This window comes from Peromyscus californicus, unplaced genomic scaffold, assembly GCF_007827085.1.
Source record: "Peromyscus californicus insignis strain IS unplaced genomic scaffold, ASM782708v3 Scaffold_3__1_contigs__length_106647218, whole genome shotgun sequence".
In the NCBI taxonomy this organism is placed as follows: Eukaryota; Metazoa; Chordata; class Mammalia; order Rodentia; family Cricetidae; genus Peromyscus; species Peromyscus californicus.
This window is the reverse complement of record NW_026294551.1, coordinates 21,551,014-21,569,314: the sequence shown is the minus strand read 5'-3', so window position 1 is coordinate 21,569,314 and position 18,301 is coordinate 21,551,014. Positions and strand designations below refer to the sequence as shown.

Genomic DNA, 18,301 nt, shown 5'->3' with positions numbered 1-18,301 from the left:
CTCCAACTCCCCCACCCCAAACATGTTTGCGCTCTCCTTGTGTGGGAGCACACCCGCCGCTGCCTCCCACTCACTCAGCTCTGGAAGGGAAGAAGGCTTGAAGGCGGGGACTCTGGAGAGCAGGGCACGCGGCTGGGGGCTCAGCGGCGGGCTGCAGAGGTGAGGGCAGCACCCCAGCTCCACACGGTGCAACGCGCCAGACTCACAAGGGGGTGGCCCTGGGGGGGTGAGAACCGATCTCGGTCGGAGGCGGGTCGTGGGGCGGAGCTGGGGGCGGGTCGCCAGGACGGCCAGCCGGGGGCTGGGGCCCCAACCGCTCAGCCGGAGCGCTGTGCACTCAGCTGGTCCGCCTGTCAGGCCGTCGCCGCCAGTCGCCTGGCTTTCCGCCCTGCGGCGCCCGGCCCTTCCCCATGCTAACACCTCGAACTACGGACACCGGGGTCCCCATGTCCCAAACCGAGGCTGACCTGGCTCTGCGGCCACCGCCGTCTCTCACCTCCTCCGGGCCGATCCGCTTGGGGCCACCTCCTCGCCGAGTGCGCCGCTTCTCTGGGAAGGCTGAACCCCGGCCTCGCTCTTCGCGACCCAGCCGCCGCAGCTCAGTCGATTTGGGACTGCTGAGCTCCTGGTCTCAACCAGCCTCACTCCTTCTGGAACCCCCGGATCCTCCGGACTCCGCTCGACCCACGAGGAGCCCACCTCCTAGCTCCAAAGAAACCCCCGAGGGCACATGGACCGGGGCAGCCCCGGTGAAGGCTGCAGACTCGGCAAGTCCTGAGCTTACGGGACCTTCAGGAGGTCCCGGGTCCCGGGAGCCTCCGAGGCTTCTTGATGCTGCAGCCCGGGAGCGGCGGCGGGAGCAGGAAGAGAAAGAGGACACAGAGACCCAGGCTGTGGCAACATCTCCGGACGGCCGATACCTCAAGTTTGACATTGAAATTGGAAGAGGCTCCTTCAAGACCGTGTATCGAGGGCTAGACACCGACACCACGGTCGAGGTGGCCTGGTGTGAGCTGCAGGTGTGGCTGGGCGCCCCCTCTGTAGTACCTCGGGATGGGGGCCCTTTAGAGGTCGTAGGTTGGGGAAACGGGAGGACAACATCAGGAAAGGATCGTTTTGTTTTGTTTTTTTTTTTCTTGTCAAGATATCTAGGCACCCTTGCTCCCCTTGCTGGTATGATCTCACTGACTCTGGGTGGGTTCAGGAGAAACTGAGGCAGGTGGTATATGGTGCCTCCCGATGAGCCAAGGCGCATAGGCAGCTTCACTTTCAAGCCTCCATACGAATCTGAGGCTTGGGAAACTGAGTGGGTAGAGGGGCAGCCCCTCCGGTCTCCTGCCCTGGGCACCGCTGCCTCTTACTCTTTTTCCTCTAAGACCTGAGACTTTCTGCTGTGACCCTTGTCCTCTTGCTCGTCCTCCTTCCTCTTCACCAACTTAGAGACTGGGATGTGGGAGGCCGGGAGCCGAGGCCCAAGGTCCTCTCCACCTCCAAAAAGATTCAGGGTAGTTGTGACAGAAGGGGGCTCCCTGAGCCCCTTCTTAAGCAGTCAGCCTTGCAAAACTTCTCAACAGTTTCAAGGAGCAGGGACAGTTAGCTTGAGTTCAAGCTGGAATCCAGGCCAGCTTCTCACCCCTCTACATACCTGGGGTCTCCCTTTCCATTGCCAAAGGAGCTGAGCTCTTGCAAGTTTTGGACTTTCTTCCTCCGGTTGCTTGCTCCACTCTAAGTGTGAATGGCCCTGGAAATTTAAGATTCAGATTAGGGGACAAAACCAGGAGGAAGGGTCCTTCCACTTGGGCCCTGGCACAGGACTCTCCCCTAGTGCCTGCTAGTGCCGCGCCCCAGGCTCTAAGCCAGGCCAGGAGAATCAGCCAGACTCAGGGGAGGGGGAGGGAGAGGGAAAAAGGAGGCATGAGGCAGCCCCAGCCATGGGGGGCGGTCTCCTGGCCCTGATCCTGGATCTTCTCTTTCTTGGTACCCTCCTCTACCTCTGTCTAGAGGCTGCAGTTCCTAGTTTTTGAGGCCAACCTCTTGCCGGCCCCAATTCCCGGCCCGTGGTCCGCCTGCTGCCTGCCGGCTGCCAGCCCCGGGGCACAGCCCGCCCCCACCCAACTTCCACGGTCGGCTCTGGAGGCCACAAAGGCGCTATTGAGCGCACGGCTCCCAGACCTGGCGGCATAAAGACGCATGTGTCCAGCGAGGGGTCCAGAGTGCTGCCCCAGGCCCAGGATGGGTGTGTTCTTGGAGCAATAAGACGTTGGGGGTCTGCAGCCCTTCTGGCTAGCGATCTCACCCACCATACCCTGGCCATATGCTCCTGCCCTCCCCCCCCCCCCCCCGCCCCAGCTGTACCCCAAATGTCCCATACTCTCCTTCCTGGGGGTCTGGGTCTGATGTGACCCCCATGGTCCCATCCCACAGACTCGGAAACTGTCTCGAGCTGAACGGCAGCGATTCTCCGAGGAGGTTGAGATGCTCAAGGGGCTGCAGCACCCCAACATCGTCCGCTTCTACGACTCGTGGAAGTCGGTGCTGAGGGGCCAGGTTTGCATCGTGCTGGTCACTGAACTCATGACCTCGGGCACGCTCAAGACGTGAGCTCTGGCCTGGGTGGGAGGGGGAGGATGGGACGTCACTGTCACTCTGAGGCCCGGGGAACTTCTCCCAACCACTTCAAACTTCTACAGCTAAAAACCAGTCTATCTCCCACCTACCCGACCTGTATGAATGACACTGTCCTCCCAGTACACCAGCCAAAACTTCCCGTGTTTTTGTAGTGGCCCCACTCTCAACAGTGGGGTCTCTTAGGTCTGTTTAACCTCTTCCCACTGGGTTTCCACGGCTCATCTTTGCCCCAACCTTGCTGCTACACTCTGGTGCTCTTCCCCCACCCCCACAACAGCAGCCTTCCTAAAGGGCCTTTCCCAATCTGCCCACCCCTCAAGTTATCCCATCTTCCTGCAACCTAGAGGAAATCTGACCCTTTGACTCCCTCCCTAAACCTCTTCAAGATTTCCCACTGCCCCGGGGTAAAGTCCCTAAACTACACTCTCCCTTCTAGCTTAAGTTACAGACAAATCCAGTTCTCAGTGACTCCTCCCACCCTGCTCTGTCACTCCTGAGGCCCTTCAGCCTGGAAAATCTCCATCCCGTCCCGTTTTCACCCTTGAACTTATACTCCTCCTTCAAGACAAAAGTTATTTCCTCAGTGAGGTCCTCCCCCACGCTTGGGACCGTTAGTCATCCCTCCCAGCGCTCCCACAGCACCCTCTTTGGCGGCGGCCCTATCTATGAGTTTACCGTCAGAATCATTTTGTAACCTATTTACTGTCCTCATTGACTCCGTTTCTGTTTGGCCCAGACAGAACTAAGTTAAGAGAATGCTGGCAGGGGACGCAGAGATGGTGGTAAGGGTGGGATGAGAGGGAATTTCCCAGTCCAGGAGTAGATATCCCCACCATGGTTATGCGCCCTCTCCCAGGTACCTGAGGCGGTTCCGCGAAATGAAGCCCCGAGTCCTTCAGCGCTGGAGCCGCCAAATCTTGCGGGGACTTCATTTCCTACATTCCCGAGTGCCCCCCATCCTGCACCGAGATCTCAAGTGTGACAACGTCTTCATTACCGGCCCTTCGGGCTCTGTCAAAATCGGAGATCTCGGACTGGCCACACTCAAGCGCGCCTCCTTTGCCAAGAGCGTCATCGGTGCGTCTGTCCAGCAGAGCTCTTGCCATTGCTAGCTCCCTGTCCAGCAGGGCCTTTGCCATTGCTAGCTCCCTGTCCAGCAGGGCCCTTGCCATTGCTAGCTCCCTGCGTCAGAAAAGAGCAGGGGACCCCCTCGGCTCCAACTCCAATAGGGCTTTGGAGAGCTACCGAGCTAGACGGACCCCATTCTTCCTGCCCCCAACACACACTTTGGGCAAGAGTTGGTCACCAGAACTCCTGGGGTTGCCCTTGAGCTACTTAGCCCATGATACCCGAGTGGAGGGAGGAGACCAAGAGGAAGAAGCCTGATCCTTTCTGTGGGTCCAATAGGGACCCCGGAGTTCATGGCCCCCGAGATGTATGAGGAAAAGTACGATGAGGCGGTGGACGTGTACGCCTTTGGCATGTGCATGCTGGAGATGGCTACATCTGAGTATCCCTACTCTGAGTGTCAGAACGCAGCACAAATCTACCGCAAAGTCACTTCGGTGAGAAGGGTGGGGTTCGGGGAAGAAGGGACCCCCAGAGGCCCTCCCACTCTCCTACCCTCTAACTAGCCTGCGTATAGCCCTTACCCTTTATCTTAATAAAAACAGGCCAGACAGAAAGATGCCCCAGTGAAGCGCAAATATAGTGTATGCACATAACCTTCACACAAGCTAGTAAAAATAGGTGTTTTCCTAAGAGTTTACAGACAACTTCACATCTCAGTAGATCTTTCTAGTAGCCCCACCAGGTGAGCCAGGCAAATGTTCTGCTCCGCGCTTTACAAATGAGACAACAACCAGCTGGGCAGTCTTGGGCAAGGCCACACCAACAATATACGGAGGGAATGGGATTTGAAATGGAGTCTTTCAGTACCAGCACCCTCCCCTCTCCCCTCACCCGAGCCTTGGAGACTGCCTGCATTGCAGACTTGCTGAGATTTGGCAACCCGAGGCCTCATGTAACTCTTCTTCCAGGGCACAAAGCCCAACAGCTTCTACAAGGTGAAGATGCCGGAGGTGAAGGAGATAATTGAAGGCTGCATCCGCACGGATAAGAATGAGAGGTGGGGTCCCGGGGTCCCGGGGCAGAGAGGGCACGGAGACGAAGCTCGGGTGGCAGCGGGCTCGGCTCACTTCCCCACGGTCCCCAGGTTCACCATTCAGGATCTCCTGGCCCACGCGTTCTTCCGCGAGGAACGAGGTGTGCACGTGGAACTGGCCGAAGAGGATGACGGCGAGAAGCCGGGCCTCAAGCTCTGGCTGCGCATGGAGGACGCGCGGCGCGGGGGGCGCCCACGGGACAACCAGGCCATCGAGTTCTTGTTCCAGCTCGGCCGGGACGCTGCTGAGGAGGTGGCTCAGGAGATGGTGAGGAGATGATAGATCCTGCTTTGGTTGAGCCCTGTGAAGGGCTCAGTCAACCAGCCATCAGTCAATCCGAGGGCCAGGGCGGGGCACTAGGAGAGGAGGTCCCCACCCAGAGCCGCATCTCCTTCAGGGGGTCTTCCTGCGGCTCTCGCCCTAATTCACCTGCACACACTAGGGTTTTTTCCCAGAACAAACCCTGGGTCCTCTAATCTCGCTTCGTTACTTCTTGCAGATTTATTTATCACAGAATGCCCTTCTTGGCAATTTATCTATTTATTTCCCCTCTCCACCTTCTTCGTCTCTTCCCCCCTCTATGCTTAGCAATTTCAGGAAGGTCCCTCCTGTGGAGTTAAAAGTTGAATGCTTCTTTCCAAATCAGTGTGGCCTCTCCACAGCCTCAAACCGTGGGCTTTGTTTTGTACCTGGATGCATTTCCCTCTCTTCTGCTAGACTAGGAACCATCCGTGACCAGACAATACTTTATTGATCTTTTCTCCAATCCTTTACTGTCGGGCAGGTGGGAGGTATTCCTTAACATCACACGTGGCTTAAAGAAACCGTTTTCACGTGAGCCTGTTTGGAAGGCAATTTTATCCCAGCTTATCGATGAAGGAATGCAAGCGCAGAGAGATTGACTGTCTTGTCGGGAGTCCCAAGTAAACAAATGACAAAGCGGGATTTAATCTCAAGTCGTTCAGATTTGGTCAGGTGGCCCGGCCACACTTTTCCTCACCCAGCAAAGCTCACAGCTAAACTGAATGAAAAGGGGAGAGAGGGTGATGAGCAGACACTGGTGGAGGAGAAAGCGGGTGTGGGGATAGACATGCCAGGGTAGAACCTTGAAAGCTTGTTGAGGAGAGCCTGAATAGGTGAAGGGTTGGCAACATGGGATTCTCAATAGAGAAATGGCACTTGCAAGGTCAAGGGTCACCTGTGATGACGGGGTCAAGAACCTGCAACTGTCCTGACTTAGTGGGCACCTCATTAACCCCAGCACTCAGAAGTGAGTCCAGCCTGGCTTACATTGTGAGCTCCAGGCCAGCCAGGGATGCACAGTGAAACCCTATCAATGGTAATAATAATTAATAATAATAACTTGAGACTGAAATGTGACAGAAATGCAATTGCCAGAGCACCATCCAGCTTGACTCTAGATTAAGTCTTTTTAAAAAGTTACATCTTTGAGCCGGGCGGTGGTGGCGCACGCCTTTAATCCCAGCACTCGGGAGGCAGAGCCAGGCGGATCTCTGTGAGTTCGAGGCCAGCCTGGTCTCCAAAGCGAGTTCCAGGAGAGGCGCAAAGCTACACAGAGAAACCCTGTCTCGAAAAACCAAAAAAAAAAAAAAAAAAAAAAAAAAAGTTACATCTTTGGCGCACGCCTTTAATCCCAGCACTCGGGAGGCAGAGCCAGGCAGATCTCTGTGAGTTCGAGGCCAGCCTGGTCTACAAAGTGAGTTCTAGGAAAGGCGCGAAACTACAGAGAAACCCTGTCTCGAAAAACCAAAAGAAAAAAAAAAAGTTACATCTTGTTTATTTTGTGTGTGACTATGGGTATGGGGTATGTATGTGGGTGCACACGGACCACAGCGTGTAAGTAGAGGTCAGAGGTCAAGTTGTAGAAGTCAGTTCTCTCCTTCTATCATGTGGGCCCTGAGATCAAACTCACTTAGGCTCTCAGGCTTGGCAGTGGGCACCTTTATACACAGGGCCATCTTGCCTGTTCTTTTTTTTTTTTTCCAAACAAAGATTCTCCATGTAGTTTTGGTGCCTGTCCTGGATCTCGCTCTGTAGATCCAGGCTAGCCTCAAACTCACGAGATCCACCTGGCTCTGCCTTCCAAGTGCTGGGATTAAAGGTGTGTACCACCACCGGGCCCCGGCTTTGCCTGTCCTCAAGATCAAGTCTTGGTCTATTACCTACAAGGGATTTGTGTGTGTGTGTGTGTGTGTGTGTGTGTGTGTGTGTGTGTGTGTGTGTGTGTGTTGTGTGTACTTTTCTGTGTGGGTATGTGCATGTATGCATGTGTATGCTTTGACACAGGTGCTGGTGGTTGGAATTCAGGTCTTCATGGTTGCACTACCATGTCCAAAACAACAACAGCAAAATTTGTTTCACAATGTTATTGAGAAGTCTTAATAATGATGAGTTTTCAGGTAACAGATATGGTGATTAATCAATAAATAGCTCCTTCCTCCTTCCTAGAAGCCTCAAAAAGTTGTTCTAATTGATTCCCCCTCCCTCCTCTCTCTCTGAATGTACAGATGTGGATGTGCATAAGTGTGAAGGCAATTTAAAGGTGTCCTGATTGGATCCATCTTCTATCTTTGTCTGTCTGTTTCTCTGCATGTACATACATGTGGAAGTCAGAATTTAACTTTGGGTGTCATGCCTCAGGAACCAGCAACCTTGTTTTTTGAGACAGGGTCTCTTACTGGGACCTGGGGCCTGCTAATCAGGCTAGACTGGGTGCCCAGCAAGCTCCAGGGCTCTGCTTCCCCAGCTCCGGGATTACAAGCATGCATGCCTGACTCTATGTGAGCACTGGGGGTCAGAGCAGGCATTTTACTAACTTAGGTAGCTCCCCAATCTCTGGTGGGTCTTTGGGGGAATCTGAAACTGTCTCCCTTCCTATCCTGATTCCAGGTAGCCTTGGGCTTAGTCTGTGAAGCCGACTACCAGCCAGTGGCCCGTGCAGTTCGGGAAAGGGTTGCTGCCATCCAGCGGAAGCGGGAGAAGCTTCGAAAAGCTAGGGAGTTGAAGGTTCTCCCACCGGAGTCAGGACCTCCTCCAGCAACTGCGTCCATAGCTCCTGGTCCCCCCAGTGCCTTTCCCCCAGAGCCTGAGGAGCCAGAGGCTGACCAGCACCAATCCTTCCTCTTCCGCCATGCAAGCTACTCATCTACCACCTGTAAGTTACCCCGACTTAGAGTTCTAGGTCCCAGAAGTCCAGCCCAGAAGTGCTGTCACTTACCCAACCTTCCAACTCTAGCTGTAAACCTTCCTTGGGGTCAAACACTCCCACAATTCCCTCCTGGCTCCAGGCCCCTCTTTGCACAGACAGGTCCCCTCCTCTACCACGACAGTCATTATTATTATTATTATTATTATTATTATTATTATTATTATTATTGACCCCCTCCCTCCCCTACCAGCTGATTGCGAGACTGATGGCTACCTCAGCTCCTCCGGCTTCCTGGATGCCTCAGACTCCGCCCTTCAACCCCCCGGGGGGGTGCCATCCAGCCCCGCTGAGTCCCATCTCTGCTTGCCCTCGGTGAGAGGGGGTCCCTCGGGAACCTTCCAGTCATTCAAAGCCCATGGCCTATCCCTTTCTCTTGAATCCCAACCCCCTAACCTGTTCCCTTGTTCCCGAAACACACCATTCTTGTCCTTATCTTCTCCAATTCGATTTCCCTAGCGTTCTCCCCACATCCCTGACCCCATTTCCCTGGGTCACCACAATTATCATCAACGGTTATCATCTCCTGATCTCATGAATCGTGTCCCTCTTTCAGGGTTTCGCCTTGTCCATTCCACGGTCTGGTCCCGGCAGTGACTTTTCTCCTGGGGACAGGTATGTTCCGGTTTAAGTTGGGGTACCAGGATGAGACACAGGAAGTTCTGGGTTCCCGCTGTTCATGTAAATGCTTCCATCTCCTTTCCCCTGTCCAGCTATGCCTCAGATGCAGCATCGGGCCTCAGTGACATAGGAGAGGGGGGACAAATGAGGAAAACTCCAGTGAAGAATCTTCGTCGGAGACCCCGATCCCGGCTTCGGGTCACTAGTGTAAGGAGAGCATAGGAGCTGGAGAATAACCTCCCGGACCAGGAGGGAAGCGCCCTGGAGATGGGGGAGGTGGGCCAGAAAAGTGGAGTTGCAGTGTATGGTTGGTACCCATGAGGCATCTAGTCTCGTTTCCATGCCAGACTCTGGGGGTAGAATCTGTTCTCGGTGTCCACTCTGGTCCATGTGCTTTGGCTGGCTAGGGTGGAAACACATGATTAAGGCAGAAGCATTGATCTGTTCCCTTCTGCTGACTTTGAATCTGAAGGTCTCAGACCAGAATGACAGAGTTGTGGAGTGCCAGCTACAGACCCACAACAGCAAGATGGTGACCTTCCGATTTGATCTGGACGGGGACAGCCCAGAAGAGATCGCAGCTGCCATGGTAAGCGGGAGAGAGAGGACAGATGTGGATATAAGCATTTCCCTCCCGGTATCCACTGGTGCTGACACACCCCGGCCCCACAGCAAGGGTTGGCAGAGCGACACCAAAGATGCTTCAGCCTTGGGGGGGGGGGGGCATTTCTGTTTATCCAAAGGTTTTACACTTTGAGATCAGTAAGGACTGGGTAGACAGGAGTGATGTGTGTGTGTGTGTGTGTGTGTGTGTGTGTGTGTGTGTGTGTGTGTACCACACTGTGGCTGGAAGTAAAGGGTGGACTGGAGCAGCACAGGAAGAAGTGGGATTTACCCAAGCCCTGGCAAAGGAGTGGGAAGGGCAGGGAAGGGTGGAAAGGGCATGCCCAGCTGGAGGCCCAGCATGAGCAGCAAACAGCACTAGTTCTGAGTGTTGGGAGGACTTAACGAGGAAACTGTCCCAGGAGAAAAGGGATCCTACAGGAAAATCCTGGAAAGTAGAATTCGGCACAGATCCTAAGTGCACACGAAAGGCCAGCTCTGGCAGTGCATGTAATCTGAGCAGTTAGGAAGTGGAGACAGGAAGGTCAGGAGGGGTTCAGGGTCCTCCTTGGCTGCACAGCAGTTCAAGGACAACCCAGGCTACATGAGACCTTATAAAGCAAACAAAGTTAGGAAGAGAGAAACATGATGAGAACAGTTTTTTTTTGTTGTTGTTTGAGGATTTATTTATTTATGTATATGAGTGCTCTATTTGCATATATGTCTGCATGACAGAAGAGGACACCAGATCTCATTATAGATGATTGTGAGCCATCATGTGGGTGCTGGGAATTGAACTCAGGACCTCTGGAAGAGTAGCCAGTGCTCTTAACCTCTGAGCCATCTCTCCAGCCCTGAGAATGGGTTTTAAGTAGACCATTCTGCTGTGGGATGTGGGAGGGTTTTTAGAGTAAGGATCTGGTTGGGGGTGGGGAGGGGGGTGGACACAAGAAGCCTAACAGGAATGAAGGGGAAATGGACTATAGAGGAGAAGAAAGGGTGGATTTAAGGGTTGCTTCAGGAAAACTGCTGCGTAATCCAGTAAGTTCTTGACGTAGCACAGTGTGGGTAGTGGATGCCCAATAAATATTTGCAGAGTTGATATGCTAGGGAGTCAGGAAGAAGGGACATCAAGGGCAACCCATATCAGAGGAACAAAGAGGAGCAGACTACTGAAGGAGAGAAGTTGGGAATGAAAGCAGGGTTCTTAAGGGTCATGATGAGCTTGAGCAACAGCTGAATCCAGGTCCTCCATGGCAACAGGATATGGCCAGGCAGAGCTGGAGAGAGATGGGTTTAGGAGTCCTCAGCCCAGAACTGATGGGTGGAAATAGACCTGCAAGGTGAGAGAAGCTTCGAGACTGTGTGTCTTGAAAACATCCTGTTCTAGAATGAGAAGTGGGGAGACAAGTTACTGAAGGGCGGCAAGTTGGGGCCAAAGAAGTAGAAAGACATTAGTTAGTGAAAACGTTTCAAGCAGGTGGCATGGGGAGGACGGGGACTCCTGAGGAAGACCACACGGGCTTTTGTGAGAAGTCTCAGTGGGAGACAGTTTCAGCAGAGTGGGGTTGAGATGGTGGAGAAAACATCTGGCTTCGGGAATTCTTCACAAAGCACCTCCTCCTGGATGCCATTCACCTAGTCTCCAGATCAAAGAAAAGTGTCACCTGACACCTAAGGCTTGTTATCTTCTGCCAAGTCACGTGACCCTTCTCTGGGTCTACCAGGCTCGAGTCTTTTTCAAGCCACACAGGTTTCTGAACAGTTCCTGGAAGAGGCTGGGTGCCTTCCTGCCTCTGCTTCTACCTACTCAGGGGTCTGTAGGTGTGAAAACCTTTCCCCATGGTTTCTATGCTCACTCAGAACCCACACAATCCAAGTGACCTACCCCGGATCCGGGCTCTTTTCCCTCCTCACTAGTTAACTCCTCTGCAGCAGAGTTTGAGACTTGGACCTAATCTTTCTGTTTTTCATCATCGTCGTCGGCTCTTTGTGATTCTAAAATCAGGAAGCATGGCCTTTATAACCATTGTCCATCCAACTGCATCAGGGTCCTGTCTTCAGAAGGGGTTGTGTCTTTCATGCCTCAAGGCCGTCTCTTGGCCTCAGCTGTTATCCTTTCTCCTCTGATGAGCAGGGGGCAACAGAAGAATGACCAGCCCAGCGGTGGTTCTTAACCTTCCTAACGCTGCGACCCTTTAACACAGTTCCTCGGGTTGTGGTGACCCCCAACCATAAAATTATTTCATCCCTACTTCATAACTGTAATTTTGCTACTGTTATGAAACCTAATGTAAAAATTATCTGATACGTGACCCCAGAGGGGTCGAGACCCACAGGTTGAGAACTGCCTCGTCACTAGGCTTTTATGTAACCCGAGTTCAGTTTCATGTGTTGAAATTTGGTGAACTTGGCCAGGTTTCTCTTCTAATCCCTCCTCTTCCCTTCCTTCTTTTCTTGTGGTGCTGGAGATCAAATCCAGGGGCTTGGGGCAAGTGTTGCATCACTGAGCTACCCCCTGGCTTCTGTGGCAGGTTTCTCCAGCTCTGAACCTCAACTGTTCACCCATTACTATTTGTTTGTCAAAGATGTGATCTGATATGGTGAGGCATGGAGGTGCCTCAGTGAAGGGTTGCTTTTCTTACCTCACATTTATAAGGTTCAGCATCAAATACTTTCTGTGTGACAGCATCCCAGAGGTGTATGACCTGTTCCTTCATTGGAATAGCATTGGCGGGGATGATCAATTACAGATTTTTTTTATTACATTTACTTATTTGTATGTGGAGGTTAGAAGACAACCCGTGAGAGTCATTTTTTTCCTGTATGATCATGTGACTGCGCTCATATAGTCAAACCTGATGACAAGCATCTTTATCCATCTCGATATCCTATTAGATTATTAGCACTTTTAAAATTTTGGTGGTGGTGGTAGTTTTGGTAATTTTGACACAGGGTCACACTGTGTAGTTCTGGCTGTCCTGGAATTCACTTTGTAGACCAGGCTGGCTTCAAACTCACAGAGATCAGCTTGACTCTGCCTCCTGAGTGCTAGGATTAAAGGCATGTGCCACCATGCCTGACTAAATTGTGTTTTAAAAAAGAAAAAAATCCAAACACATTGTAAGTGGAGCATAGTGGCATATTCTTGTAATGCCAGCCCTCAGGAAGCTGAGGTGGGAGGATTGCCACAAGTTTGAAGCCTCTCTGGACAACATAGTAAGACGCCCCATCTCCAAACAACAACAAAATGCCAAACCAACTAACCAAATACAAGACAAAACAACAACATAAAATTTACCACTATAACCAATAGAAGCATGTGTTCAATAGTACAGTATCTACATTGTTGTGAACCAGATCTCCAGACCTTGCAAAGTCTGAAATGCTTGCTAAAGAAGATCCTCCTGCTGGGCATGGTGGCACATGCCTTTAATCCCAGCACTCAGGAGGCAGAGGCAGCAGGATCTCTGTAAGTTCCATGCCAGCCCGGTCTACTGAGCAAGTTCCAAGACAGCCAGAGCTGTTACACAGAGAAACCTTGTCTTAAAAAAAAAAAAAAAAAAAAAAAAAAAAAAAAAAAAAAAAAAAAAAAAAAATCCTAAGATCCTCCCACCTCCAGAAAAAATTTTTTTTTTACCCATCCTCACTATTAGCAAGGCCCTGAAGTGCTCTTCCCATCCCAGGACAACTTGCAGAGTGCTGTGTATTGATGTGGGGTGGAAGACTAAGATGTTGTTTCATACTTCCCCGTATTCAACAGTATCTCCCACAATGCACGGTAGACAGCAGGTACTCAATGTTTGTGGAGTGGCAAGTGACATTTACCGTTGATGCCCTGTTTTGCTTAGCTTTGCCAAGTGTGACTGGGACCCCATGAATTTTATATGAGTGCAGAAGTATGTAACTGTGAAAAGAACTCAGGCTCTGGCTTTCAGTGGACCTGGGTCAAATTGTGGCTTTGGCCAACTGAACTTTTAAAAAGTATTTTAAAAAAATATTTATGTGCATTGGTGTTTTGCCTGCATGTATGTGTGAGAGTGTCGGATCCTCTGGAACTGGAGTTACAGGTGCTAGGAATTGAACCCAGGTCCTCTGGAAGAGCAGCTAGTGCTCTTAACCACTGAGCCATCGCTCCAGGCCCAGGCCAGGTAAACTTAACCTGTGCATCAGCTATCTTCACAGCAAAGGGAGAATATTAATGGGCCAGAGCAGGTTGTCGGTGCTAAATGTGACGATACGTGAAAGCTTTGGTGCATACAGCACACACATCCTAGGCATGTTAGCTCCTAGCTACATTTCTCCTCGACCACAAGTGTCTGGCACACAACACATCCTTAGCTAATGATGCAGTGGTGCCAACAGTTGGGTTGAAACATCAGGTGCAGGGCGGTAACAGTGAGATAACAGCCTCCTCCCATCCCATAATCCCTGCCAGGTGTATAATGAGTTCATTCTGCCCTCGGAGCGAGATGGATTCCTGAGCAGGATCCGGGAGATTATCCAGCGAGTGGAGAGCCTGCTGAAGAGAGATTCTGGTCCCCCAGAGGCTGCTGAAGACGCCCTGAGCCCTCAGGTCAGCCCTCGAGACATCCCCAGCAGGAACAGACTGCCCTGAGCAGAGTGTGGATGAAGGTCTCTTGATCTTGAGAACCTTACAGCTGACTCTCAACTCTATTTCAGAGTATGATGAAAGCTACAACAGACTCTTGTTCTAGAAAACAGTGAATGAATACTTTTAGCTTGTTATTTTGAAATAAGTGCAGACCCGCAGAGAGAAATTGCAAGAACTGTAGAGCACATTCCTAGATGCCCTTTGCCCAGATTTGCTGGTAGTTAATGCCCTTTGACTAGCTTTCCCACTCTTCCTCTGTATTGTATGTTATGTTCCTTTGAACCGCTAGAGCATAGGTTGACAGGTCTCAAACCTCTTTACCTCCAAATATTTCAGCAAGTACATTTTTGAATCCCAAGAAGCTCATGTCTGGATTCCTAGAAGCTCATGGGTCCTAGCTTAAGAATTCCAGCCTGCAACTTTTCCATGGGAGACTTGGCTTTCCCCCACTGGGACTAAAGGCCCCTTTCTCCCCCAGGAAGAGCCAGCAGTAGTGCCTGCCCTCCTAGGCCCATCCAATGGTAGGTTCTGCATTCTATTCCTGTTCATCCCAACCCCTGGGCGGACCTTGTGGAGGGTACAGGGCATGGGGGTCTGGAATTTCAACCCTCCCTCCTCAGCAGAGTCCCAGAGAAGCATCTCCCCGGAACAGAGGAGCTGGGCAGCCTTCTCCACCTCTCCATCTTCTCCTGGAACCCCCCTGTCCCCTGGAACCCCATTTTCCCCTGGGACCCCCCCTGTCTTCCCATGCCCCATCTTTCCTATCAGTTCACCCTTATGTCACCCCTGCCCATTCTCCCAGGCCTCTTCACACCCCTGTCCACAGGCCCCCAGCTCCCCACTCCCATCCTTCTCCAGTGCTTCTCAGTTTCCACTCTCATCCTCTCACCTTCCTACGGGTTCTCTCCCCACCAGCTCTCCTCAGCCACTCTCTCCTAGTTGTTCCCAAGTCACTCTTAACCCCTCTCCTTTTCCTGTCTGCCCCTCTCCTCCTCCCCTCCCCTCTACTACAGCAGCCCCTCTCCTCTCTCTGGCTAGTGCCTTCTCTCTGGCTGTGATGACTGTGGCCCAGTCCCTGCTGTCCCCCTCCCCTGGGCTGCTTTCCCAGTCTCCGCCAGGTCCTCTGCCTAGCCTGCCCCTTCCCCTTGCTTCTTGTGGCCAGGAGAGCCTTTCACCCCAAACAGCTGAGACCGAGAGTGAGGTAAGTCGGGCATGAAGAAGGATGTGGGGAGGGCTCCGTTCTGGATCCTTTCCTTCCTCATGGTATCACACTTTGTAGGCTTCCCAAAATTCTGCCCAGCCGCTACTGGGTGAAGCTAGACTGGCACCCATCTCTGAAGGTGAGGCCTCGAATCCCTGACCTTCCCCTGCCTGTTACCCCCAACACATTTCTTTATGTTCTAGATTTCTTCCATCCCCCTCACTTCCCTCCTTATCTCCCTGCAGAAGGAAAGCCCCAGCTCGTCGGGCGTTTCCAAGTGACTTCATCCAAGGAGCCAGCCGAGCCACCCCTGCAACCAGCACCAACTCTCTCCAGCTCCCTAAAACTTCCAACCCCTCAGCTGACCTCAGAGAGCTCAGACACAGAGGACAGTGCTGCCGGAGGACCAGAGACCAGGGAGGCTCTGGCAGAGAGTGACCGCGCAGCCGAGGGCCTAGGGGTTGCGGTCGAAGAGGAAGGGAATGATGGGGTCCGAACTGGGGGAAGCTCCCCACTCCTGAGTCATCCCAGCCCGGTGTGGATGAACTACTCCTACAGCAGCCTGTGTCTGAGCAGTGAGGAGTCAGAGAGCAGTGGGGAGGACGAGGAGTTCTGGGCTGAGCTGCAGAACCTTCGGCAGAAGTGAGTCTGGGGAAGCCGGCAGAGCTAGAGGTAAACCTGGAGAACAGAGTGTGTGACTATCCTTTCCCCGCCCTCGGTGCATCCTCAGGCACTTATCGGAAGTGGAGGCACTACAGACCCTACAGAAAAAAGAAATCGAGGACTTGTACAGCCGGCTTGGGAAGCAGCCCCCACCCGGGATCGTCGCCCCGGCCGCTATGCTGTCCTGCCGCCGGCGCCGCCTCTCCAAGGGCAGCTTCCCCACTTCCCGCCGCAACAGCCTGCAGCGCTCTGAGATCCCTGGCCCTGGTGAGATGGCAGCCACCCAGCTCTCATCTCTCCCTTGAGACTCCTCCCCTACTGACGCCATCTTTCAGGCCCTGGTGGTCTACCCTTGGTTCTGGGGGACTAGCCCCGCCCCTGGCTGCCCCTTCCTTCACTTAGCACTCTCCCTCCCTCATCCTGCTCCCAGGCATCATGCGAAGGAACTCTCTGAGTGGCAGCAGCACTGGCTCCCAGGAGCAGCGGGCAAGCAAGGGGGTGACATTCGCCGGGGATGTTGGCAGGATGGTGAGGGCGGGCCCAAGGGAGGGAGAGCCCAGGGAACGGTGACTGGCAGCGGCTTTGTCTCCTTTCCCCTTTGGGCATCTCTTCAGCACTTTTCTTTTCCCCTCCAGTGAATTCAGAACAGAAGTCCTATGTCTCCCCAACACCAGGTCCACCATGGCACTTGGGCTCTCAGAATCTGATGCTTTTGTGACCAACTGAACTCAGCACAGAACACCCCAGCACTGAGAGGGTATAGAAGGCCTGTGGGCATGCACAGTGCGGTTGTGTTATCCTGAAGAAGCAAACATATGGGAACTCTCTGCTGTGTGGAAATATCATTTCTGTAGCCTACCCCACCTTCGTCTTCCGCTCCTCCCCAGGCAAGGGCCAACCACTAAGCAATCCCACTCAAGTCCAGATGCTTCTAGAAGGCCAGCTTCCAGCTGGGAGTGTAGGAGGTGTGCTCACACCACCAACCAAAGTTAACAGCAACCAATAAAAATACTGGAAAGGACTGTGGGTCTGTATCTGCCATGCCTTAGGAACCGGGGGCAAAGACTTGTGGGGTGAGGCAGATGAGGACAGAGAAGGCATTCTCCTTTCACAATGGCAGGCAGGATAGAAGCTGCCCAGTTTCTGGCTTTTTGCCACCAGGTCATGAGGAAACTACATGACCAGTGATCCACCTGGCCAAGCTATGATCCCCTGCAGACCCCACCCTAGGCCTGTACAGGCAGGTACCAGTGAATGTTAAAAGAATGAAGGTACTTGTCTCTTATCCTTCATCTGCCCATCCAGGGACGGGAAAAGGCTGTGTGACATTAGAGTCTGTTCTTGAAGGCAGGGAATGAAAGAGTGACCTTCCTTCCCCTAAGACCTGGTTCAGTCTCAAACAGTCCAGTAATCTCTCCCTTAAATCAGGTGGAAAGATCTCACGGAAAAAGTAATTCTAGTTAAACATTTACAGCTCCCTGGGGCAATGCCACCACTGCAGCTCCTGCCAGGGAGCTTTCCAGTGTGAAGTGCCATGTGTGTCTCGGGCCCCCACACACTAGCTTGGCTTCAGGAGAGATGACTCATTTTATTACTCTTAATTTGACCCTATCTTTCCCACTTTAGGTTCCAACTCTGCAGATACGCCACACCCTCCCCCTTAACAGTTGGGCCCCTGGGAGGTGAAGGGGTAAACCACAAAGTTTGGGGAAAGGCAAGGTCGCATACCTCTCAAACAAGGAAATTAGAAGGCTGAGTAACTGTACAAACTGCCTGTAAAATGAGCAAGCCCCCTTTGGCAGTGGCCAAATGCACAGTCTCTGGCTTCTTGGGCTCAACCATCGTCTGAAGTTAGTACACCAGCGATGCTGTGAGCTCACCCAGGCGTCACATAACATGTACAGGGGCTCCAGCAGTTTGAAGATGGTCCGTACAGTTAGGGTCCTGCCGCTCTTTCCCTCTCAAGAGCTCGGGCTCGGGCTGCTTTGGCTTCATCTTCCAGCTCATCAAGGAAACGTTCCTGAGCCACTGAATAGAAGGTGTAACCATCTGGCGGGATGGGTTCAGGAAACCACAAAGCATATGGACATTCCTTCCTTCTACCACCTTTGTTATTACCCCAAATTAATGATTTTGGAGTGCCACCCTTTTCTGCCCCTTTTGAACCTTTAACTCCGTTGTTATTACTAAACCACTAAGAGCAGCGAACATATAGTAAGATTAGGAATTAACCCCATTTTGGCCCACACATTAAAGGCTACACGTTTCGTTCCCTTTTCCCCAACCCGATAAATGGTATAGCAGGACGGATACAAATAGCTAATACCAGGGCCCCGATGCCCAGGCCGGTCACGATGTTCCGGGTCCGCCGCTGTGGCAGTGTTTTCTGCCACTGGGAAAGTTGCACCTGCCGCATAAACTGCAGTTGCGCGGGGGTCAATTTGTCCCGCGATGGGTCGATGCGCTGAGCGAACGGGACATTTCCATCCTTAGCATTCAGAGGGTCACCAGCTCCGGAGGCCGCCATGTTGCTGCTCCGCCCTAAGCCGCCCAGCCCGGAACTCGCCGGGAATAGTAGT

At 52.7% G+C, this 18,301-nt stretch overlaps 2 protein-coding genes across 7 annotated transcripts; one reads left to right on the top strand and one right to left on the bottom strand.

The window, feature by feature from the left end:
• Window positions 1–252: 252 nt before the first annotated feature.
• On the top strand, window positions 253–16,744 carry Wnk4 (WNK lysine deficient protein kinase 4). 6 transcript variants are annotated; one of them, XM_052756261.1, is made up of 18 exons: window positions 253–1,019; window positions 2,425–2,597; window positions 3,485–3,705; window positions 4,036–4,193; window positions 4,668–4,756; window positions 4,844–5,060; window positions 7,704–7,968; window positions 8,213–8,334; window positions 8,576–8,634; window positions 8,733–8,847; window positions 9,113–9,229; window positions 13,682–13,819; window positions 14,337–15,059; window positions 15,138–15,198; window positions 15,305–15,701; window positions 15,790–15,989; window positions 16,153–16,250; window positions 16,358–16,744. In XM_052756261.1, the coding sequence occupies exons 1-18, from the start codon at window positions 411–413 to the stop codon at window positions 16,358–16,360; spliced, it is 3,765 nt and encodes a 1,254-aa protein (XP_052612221.1). In that variant the 5' UTR covers window positions 253–410; the 3' UTR covers window positions 16,361–16,744. The 6 variants fall into 6 exon arrangements, with proteins under 6 accessions (XP_052612221.1, XP_052612220.1, XP_052612223.1 ...); XM_052756263.1 differs by having other exon boundaries at window positions 254–1,019; window positions 14,337–14,379; window positions 14,482–15,059; window positions 16,153–16,744; XM_052756262.1 differs by having other exon boundaries at window positions 294–1,019; window positions 14,337–14,379; window positions 14,479–15,059; window positions 16,153–16,744.
• Window positions 16,745–17,290: 546 nt separating this feature from the next.
• LOC128121537 (cytochrome c oxidase assembly factor 3 homolog, mitochondrial) lies at window positions 17,291–18,282 on the bottom strand. The gene is made up of 2 exons (XM_052756304.1): window positions 18,036–18,282; window positions 17,291–17,771 (listed from the first exon to the last, which is right to left on the bottom strand). The coding sequence occupies exons 1-2, from the start codon at window positions 18,247–18,249 to the stop codon at window positions 17,659–17,661; spliced, it is 327 nt and encodes a 108-aa protein (XP_052612264.1). The 5' UTR covers window positions 18,250–18,282; the 3' UTR covers window positions 17,291–17,658.
• Window positions 18,283–18,301: the final 19 nt, after the last annotated feature.

Excerpts from the sequence above, each read along its gene's own strand:
- Wnk4 (XM_052756260.1), top strand. The coding sequence starts at position 411 with ATGCTAACACCTCGAACTACGGACACCGGGGTCCCCATGTCCCAAACC. Across the intron at positions 8,848-9,112 it reads CCCGGCTTCGGGTCACTAGT|GTCTCAGACCAGAATGACAG; the intron begins GTAAGGAGAGCA and ends TTGAATCTGAAG. Across the intron at positions 15,199-15,304 it reads ACTGGCACCCATCTCTGAAG|AAGGAAAGCCCCAGCTCGTC; the intron begins GTGAGGCCTCGA and ends ATCTCCCTGCAG.
- LOC128121537 (XM_052756304.1), bottom strand. The coding sequence starts at position 18,249 with ATGGCGGCCTCCGGAGCTGGTGACCCTCTGAATGCTAAGGATGGAAAT. Across the intron at positions 17,772-18,035 it reads GGCCCTGGTATTAGCTATTT|ATGGTTACACCTTCTATTCA; the intron begins GTATCCGTCCTG and ends CCATCCCGCCAG.